Source organism: Coffea arabica, chromosome 2e, assembly GCF_036785885.1.
Source record: "Coffea arabica cultivar ET-39 chromosome 2e, Coffea Arabica ET-39 HiFi, whole genome shotgun sequence".
Taxonomy (NCBI): domain Eukaryota; kingdom Viridiplantae; phylum Streptophyta; class Magnoliopsida; order Gentianales; family Rubiaceae; genus Coffea; species Coffea arabica.
Window position 1 is genome coordinate 70,950,719 of NC_092313.1, and position 8,309 is coordinate 70,959,027.

An 8,309-nucleotide genomic window follows, 5' to 3' on the forward strand; every position below is an offset into this window, starting at 1 on the left:
TCTAGTCTATACGGGGACGTCCCAATCGGCTTCTTATACGCGGTGCGGTAAGCCCATAGTGCATCTTCCAATTTCAAGCTCCAATTCTTTCTATCCGGACGCACCATCTTCTCCAAAATTGACTTGATCTCCCTGTTTGACACTTCGGCTTGACCATTGGTCTGTGGATGATATGGCGCGGATACTTTGTGGAGTACGCCATATTTATGGAACAGAGCAGCAATAGTTTTATTACAAAAATGTGATCCCCTGTCACTCACTACAGCTCTCGGTATCCCAAAGCGGACAAAGATGTTAGACTTTAAAAATTCTGCAACCACTCTAGAATCGTTAGTCCGAGTGCCTTTCGTTTCCACCCACTTGGAAACATAATCAACAGCAAGTAAGATGTATAAGAAATCAGAAGACAAGAGAAAAAGACCCATGAAATCTATACTCCAAACATCAAAAATTTCAACAAACAACATGGGGATTTGAAGCATTTGGTCCCTACGAAAAATATTCCCCACCCTTTGACACTTATCACAAGATTTACAGAATAAACATGCATCTTTAAAAAGGGTGGGCTAATAAAAATCACTTTCCAACACCTTACGAGCTGTTCGCTTTGACCCAAAGTGCCCTCCATATGCAAATGAATGACAAAAAGTCAAAATAGAGTGGAATTCACCTGCACTTACACACCTTCTTAGCACTTGATCCGAACATTGCCTCCAAAGGTAAGGGTCGTCCCAAATGTAGTATTTGGCATCACTTTTCAATTTGTCTCTCTTAGCCTTTGGCCAGTCTGCAGGTAATTGATTAGCTACTAAAAAATTCACAATATCAGCATACCAAGGTGCAGACGAATCAATGGTAAGTAATTGTTCCTCTGGAAATGCTTCTCTCAGTGGCTGATCCTCCTTATATGTAAGCAAGCGGCTCAAGTGATCAGTGACCAGGTTCTCTGCCCCACTTTTATCTTTAATCTCCAAGTTGAACTCTTGCAGGAGCAGAATCCATCTTATGAGCCTTGGTTTTGCATATTTCTTCGTCAACAAGTACCTTAAGACTATATGATCAGAGAAAACTATTACTTTTGCACCCAATAAATAAAACCTAAATTTCTCTAGTGCAAAAATAACAGCTAATAATTCTTTCTCCGTCGTAGAATAGTTAAGTTGAGCTCCATTCAATGCTTTCGATGGATAGTAAATTGCATGCGCTGCCCTGCCAACCCTTTGTCCCAACACTGCTCCCACTGGGTAATCACTCGCGTCGCATATTATTTCAAATGGGAGGCTCCAGTATAGGGGTTGAATGACGAGTGGTGACGTCAACGACTCCTTCAGTTTATCAAATGCCACCTTGTATTCATTAGTGAAGTCAAATGCTACGTCTTTTTGCAACAGTTTGAACAAGGGCGCTCCAATCTTTGAAAAATCCTTGATGAATCTCCTATAGAATCCTATATAACCCAAAAAGGAACGGACTTCCCGTACACTTACGTGATAAGATAAAGCAGAAATAAGGTCTACTTTTGCTTTATTGATAGGTTGCAATTTTTTCATTTATTTTGTAATTAATTTCCCCTATTACCTTACCAAATGTGGATTAATTGTCAGATTCTACTAACTTTTGGTAATTTGTAATTATTGCAGGGAGTGGAATGATAGGTCGCGATTTTGTCATTTATTTTATGATTAATTCCGTCCTATTATCTTACCAAATGTACATTAATTGGCGAATTCTATTTACTTTTGGCATTTGTACTGATCACAGGGATTTGGAGCAAAATGTGGTAAAAAGGTGAAAATTTACCAAATATGATTTGAACTGACAAAGGTAGTTCAGCACAAACAAGAAATGTGTCAACTAGGAAATCTCCTAGTTTGTTAGCCGCGGTTAAAGAGGAGATAGAGGTCAATTGCGAGGAGGACTCCAGGGAGCCTTGGGAGAGCCAGCCACCACAAGCAAAAAAAGTAGGAAGAAAGCTAGTTTCTCGGCTGATTCCTACTTCTTTTCTTTCGATAGTATGAGGAATATATAATCCCAATTAGGAGACAATTGAGTCAGAGAGGGCTTTGCCATCTTTGCCTTTCTTATGTTGTTTCTATTGTGTGCCGCAGAGGAAGGGACAAGAGACATTAGTCATCTTTTGACTTAGGGGTTTTTCATTACTTCTTGTTTTTATTTCTTTGAATTGTTATCCCCTGATTGGAGGACAATGTATTCAACAACTACTTTTGCAATTTCGCATGGGATTTTCTCCTCAACGGGGATGAACTAATCCCTTTTTCTAGTCAAGGAACAACGGAGGCTTTGGTTCATCTAAAAATTGTGAGATCGAATTAATTTTATTTATTTCTTTTATTTACTGGTATTTGCATATTCTCTATTTACAGTGCTTATGGTTATTTTGTTAATTGAATATCCTGGGCCCGGACGTTGAATTAGTTTAGCAACCTAATGTCAATTAAAGCATTAAATTCGTAATTATTTAACTGCTCTAAAATAGTGACAACTGGTATGATTAGATTCGTGTCAGGAAAATACGCAGGCTAATCTAAAATAACCCTAGTAGTGTGTTATTTGGTTAAAATAAGGCTCCTCTAATACGTAAGGCAATTGAGGAATTAAATCTTACGAGCGTACCTAAGGTTATTTCTCAATTAGAGTAGTAATTGACGGGTGTACCTCAGTCATCGACCTAGTAAGGAGGAGTTGACTGTCATCGCTTGTTTGGCAGTTATAACTTATTTATTAGTTAATAATTGGAATTATTTCTGCATCGATGATCAATTAGTTGAACCATTGCCGAAGTTGCTTCTTGACTAGAGCTGTCCAATACTATTTGACTTTTTAGCTTATTGCTATTTAATTCTTATTTAACTGCAATATTTGATTAGCGTAACTTATTGTTAATTTCCCTAAAATCCCCCCATAACTTGAACTTTAGTAGAAACGAATTACTCCCAGTCCCTGTGGATTCGACTCTACTTGCCCTATATATAAATTAACAAGTTCTCGGGAATAAATTCTGGTATATTGATTTAGCAAACTCTTCGAAACCAGGATGAATCTAGTAACCCATTGCACATTCAGAGTCCCTACTCCAATTGACTCGAAACTGCTTTTGTTGGCAACTAAATTTATTTTTATTATTGCATAGGCATCGACAACCCGTCATGGAACAAAATATGATAGGTGTCGATCTGTGCAATAATAATTACTAAAAAGTCCCAATTACCATCACAATTAATTATAGAACAAATCCAAGTACTGGAGCAAGGGCCCTAGGTGTGCAATGGGTTATTTGATTCACCCTGTTCTCGAAAAATTTGTTTGATCCGATATACCAGAATTGTCTATAAAAGTATTAAATTTGCATACAATGGCAAGTAGGGTCGATTCCACAAGGAACTGGTAGGAAGTTGTTTCTTCCCAAGTCAATAGAACAAAATTGGGGGATATTTAATGGAATGAAAATGAAAATAAAATAAATAAAATTCAAAAGCTAACTCACCGAGTACAATTCACTAAAAATAGCAATTAGTAAAATTCTACCCAAAGGATCAACTTTTCATGCACGGTCCAATTAAATGATCATCGATGCAAAGATATTTCATTCATTTGTCACTAGGTTGGTTACAACTATCAACAAACTCTGACAGCCAGTTTTTTCTTACTTTTTCGACAGCCAAGGTACGACCGTTGACTGTTTCTCTAACCAGAAAATAACCCTAAGTACGACCGTAAGAATTTAATTATCCAGTTGCATTAAAACTTGAAAAACCCAACCCTAACTAATAAATACGCTAAAAGAGTTTATTTAAATTAGATCTTACGTTTCCCCAACATAAAGTCAATTATGATGGTTGTCATTAGTTATCAACTAAACAAACAATTACGGATTCAATTTAGTTAACGTGACAGTAGGCTATTAGATTAAATTAAATATCCGGCCGTTGATATTCAATTAATAAAATAACCATAAATAGTTAATCCAGGAAACGCACGAATAGTAACGGATTGGAAGAAATAGTGAAAGTTCGATTAGATCTCACAGATGTTATGGACCGCGCCTTCGCTTCGACCTTTGGGTAGAGGAGAAACCTAGCCGCTCCTCATCATATCAATCTCGCGTGATTTGATTGATTCCATCCACACAATTACTGAAGAATTGGGAAATATGAAAATAACGAAGGAACAAAAGAGAAAGTCTCTTAGTTTCTTTTTCTTGTTTCGTGTCCGTTCGGAGAAAAAATGAAGCAAAGGTCTAATGAAAGTCGTACAAACAAAAGCAGAGAGCAAAAATCGTCTAACAGCAAAAACTAAAAGCCAATCTACTAATCTCACGTGAATCTGGCTTTTTAGCCAATTCTCCCAAAGTAGCCGCTGAAAAGAAAGAAAGCGTCAGAGCTTACTACTTTCTCTAAGAGAAGAGTTTTAATCCTCTGCACCTCCGCGGCCCACGAGCCTTTTGATTTCCTAATTTCCCACTTTTTCTACCACTCCCGCGGGGTCCGTCTTTTAGGCATCTTTCTACAGTTTCTGGCGTGGGCGCTGCCCTGAAATAAAAAGTCTTCTGGAAATTTACCCCGAGATACCACTTTTAACACCAATCACCTGCGATTTACACAAATATCAAATATGAGAAAAATCTCAATATTTAGCACAGTAAGTAGCCAAAATTATGACCAAATAACAGAGCAAAAGGTGCCCAATAACTGCTCTATCAAAATACCATAAAAAGGTGCCAATTTGACGGTAGCTAGCAGAAGAGTTTTAGTGGTAACAGGAGACACGAGACCAATTGAAGACAAAATTGAAGATTGTTTCCTTATCTAATAAGGAAAATACGGCAGACTAGTGCGACAAGACTCTTTCCCTTTGTTTGCTCCTGTAGCCGTATAGCAGGAAATTAAGGAGAAAAAGTAGCAGTAGAATTTTGACTCCTTTTTGGTTTTGGACAATTTCGTCTTTTAGTGGCCTAGAGTCCACGTATGTTAGGCACTTAGGTAGAAGCAATTAGTCATCTTTTGACTTGGTAGTTTTTCGATTGTTCTTACCCCATCTTTTTTTCATCTCAATTTCGGAGACAATGGCCGCAACTGTTTCTAAATCTTATACGGATTTTCCTCAACAGGGATGAATTAATCTCTTTTTCTAGTCAAGGAACAACAGAAGATTTGATTCGGTTTAAATTGTGATATCTAACTGATTTTAGTTTTCCTATTATTTCCTGGTATTCGCATATTTCTTGCGTTATTTTCTTATGGTTATTGTATTATTCCATTATCTTAGGATCGGATGTTAGATTAATTCAATAACCTAGAGCCAATTAGAATAATTAAATCCGTAATTGTTTGATTATTCTAAATTAGTGGCAACTGACTTAATCAGGGTTATGTCAGGGAAATATACGGGTTAATTTCTAAACAACCCTCGTAGCGTGTTGTTTGGTTAGAACAGGATTTCTCTAAATCTTAAACCAATTGTGAAATTTAATTCTACGGTCGTACCTAGAATTATTTTGCAATTAGGGCAATGGCTAACGGTCGTACCATATTTATCGATAATTAAGGAGAAATTGATTGTCATCACTTGTGTGACAATTATAACTTGTAAATTAGTTTATATGTGGAATTACTCTTGCATCGATGATCAATTAGAGGAACCATTTCTGAAGTTGCTTCTTGACTAGAGCTATCCAATACTGTCTGAGTTTTTACCTTATTGCTATTTAATTCTTAATCAGCTGCAATATTTGATTAGTATAGCTCATTGTTAATTTTCCTAAAAATCTCCCATAACTTGAACTTTAATAGAAACGAATTACTCACAATCCCTGAGGATACGACTCTACTTGCCCTATATACAAATTATAGATTTCTCGTGAATAAATTCTGGTATATCGGGTTAAGCAAACTCTTCGGAACCAGGGTGAATCAAGTAACCCATTGCACATCTAAAAATCCCTACTCCAGTACTATTCCCCTACCCGACACTACATGTCCTAAGACGATACCATATTCCACCAGAAAGTGACATTTTTTTCAGTTAAGAACCAAGTTTGTCTCTATACACCTTTTTAAAATTAGAGTTAGATTGTCAAGGCATTCATCAAAACTGTCCCCATATACACTAAAGTCATCCATGAATATCTTAATGATCTTTTCTACATACTCGAAGAAGATACTTACCATGCACTTTTGGAAGGTCGTTGGAGCATTACAGAGGTTGAAAAGCATCTTACAGTAAGCGAAAGTACCAAATGGGCAGGTGAATGTGATTTTTTCTTGGTCATCCGGTGCTATCGCGATTTGGAATTACCCTGAAAAACCATTCAAGAAACAGTAATAAACACGACCAGCCAACCTCTCTATCATTTGATCAATAAAAAAGAGAGGAAAATAGTTCTTTTTCATCACGGCATTTAATCTCCGATAGTCGATGCACTGGCGCCATCCTGTGGGTTTCCTGATTGGAACCATCTCGCCTTTCTAGTTCTCTTCTACAGTTACTCCTGCCTTTTTCGGGACTACTTGAACGGGGTTCACCCACGGGCTGTCCGAGATGGCGAAAATAATTCGCATCTCTACGAGTTTAAGTATCTCCTTTTTAACTACTTCCATCATTAACGGGTTCAATGTTCGTTGCGCCTTTCTTATCGGCTTTGCATTATTCTCGAACCGTATTCGGTGCATGCATAAGGATGGACTGATTCCTTTGATGTCTGCTATGCTCCACCCAATTGCCTCCTTATGATTTCGAAGAAGACGAACCAGGTTGTCTTCTTGACTCGGCGATAAGTGTGCAGAAATGATCACCGGTAGTGTTTCCTTGTTCCCGAGAAATGCATATTTCAAATGTTTCGAGAGAGGTTTTAGCTCCAACTCTGGTGCCTGCACAATAGAAGGCAACAACCTTTTTTGAGTTCCTGGTTCAAGGAGAGAATTAAGCTCATACCTTGGAGAAATTGGTGGGAGCGAGTGCAGTGTTTCAACCGCACGGTACAATTCATCACTTATTTCCACATTAAGAGTTGCTCCCAACTCCAGATATTTGGCCAAAGCCACTCCCAGTGCCTCCTCATCATTCAATTTGAAGGTTTTCTGTACAAGGGGTTCAATAACACTCAAAGCAAAAATTGATTGAGATTTCTCAGGGTACTTCATCGCATCAAAAATATTGAAATTTACAATTTCTCCATCAAACTCCATTGACACTCTCATTCACATCTATTTTTTTTCTGGCAGTACTTAAAAACAGCTTACCTAACAAAATAGGTGACGGATTTAATGACTTTTCATCTCCCATATCTAGGACATAAAATTCTGCTGGGAATACTAACTCATTTACTTGCACCAAAACATCTTCAATTAACTCTTCTGGATAAGTATTGATACGGTCTGCTAGTTAGATTATAATGCTTGTTCCTTTTAGCGGACCAAGATTTAGAGGAGTATAAATGGTTTTAGGCATTACGGTAATCGACACCCCTAAATCCAACATCACTTTTCTAATTAGGGTATTTTCTATTTTACACGGGATCGTGAGCATACCTGGGTCCCCACACTTGGGTAGGAGTTTTCTTTGAAATATAGCCGATACATTTTCTCCAACGGCCACTCTTTCGTCACCTCTTAGCTTTCTTTTATGGGTGCATAAGTCCTTCAAAAATTTGGCGTACTTTGGTATCTGCTTAATAGCATCCAACAAGGGAATATTGATCTCCACTTTCCGGAACACGTCCAAGATTTCTTTTTCCTTCTCTGCCTTCTTTGTCTTTTTCAACCTACAAGAAAAAGGAAGTAGATTAGATTTGATAGGAGTTGGAGGAATAAATGTTATCTTAGGGCCTTCGCGAATACGCCATTCTTCTTCAATCTCCTTTTCTATCTCCTCCTCGCTTTTGCTTTTTGGATTTGTTAACTTAGACCCCTCCACTTCCTTGCCACTTCTCAGTGTCATGGCACTTACAATTTTGGGATTTGCCTCGGGTTGCGATGGTAATTTTTCAAAAACGTGAGACTCCAAGCGATTAATTGCAGTTGCCATGTGGCTTATTTGAGTCTCCAAATTTTTCATGCCCGATCTAGTTTTCTTTTGAAATTGAGTAGTACTTGTGGTCAAGTTCTTGACAATATCTTGCAAAGAGTCTCCTGAATCTGTAGATGAAAGCTGAGGCTTTGCTTGTCATGATTGCTGAAATCTTGGAGGACGATTCATAAATGAATTCTATGGCCTGTTCCTGTAGCTGAAGTTGGGATGGTCTCTCTAACCAGGATTGTACGTGTTTGAGTACAGGTCATACTGCCTACTGG

General features: G+C 37.9%; 1 protein-coding gene across 1 annotated transcript; it reads right to left on the reverse strand.

The window, feature by feature from the left end:
- Window positions 1–7,194: 7,194 nt before the first annotated feature.
- On the reverse strand, window positions 7,195–8,043 carry LOC140036448 (uncharacterized). Its single transcript, XM_072077866.1, has 2 exons — window positions 7,548–8,043; window positions 7,195–7,373 (listed from the first exon to the last, which is right to left on the reverse strand). The coding sequence occupies exons 1-2, from the start codon at window positions 8,041–8,043 to the stop codon at window positions 7,195–7,197; spliced, it is 675 nt and encodes a 224-aa protein (XP_071933967.1).
- Between the last annotated feature and the right edge of the window lie 266 nt (window positions 8,044–8,309).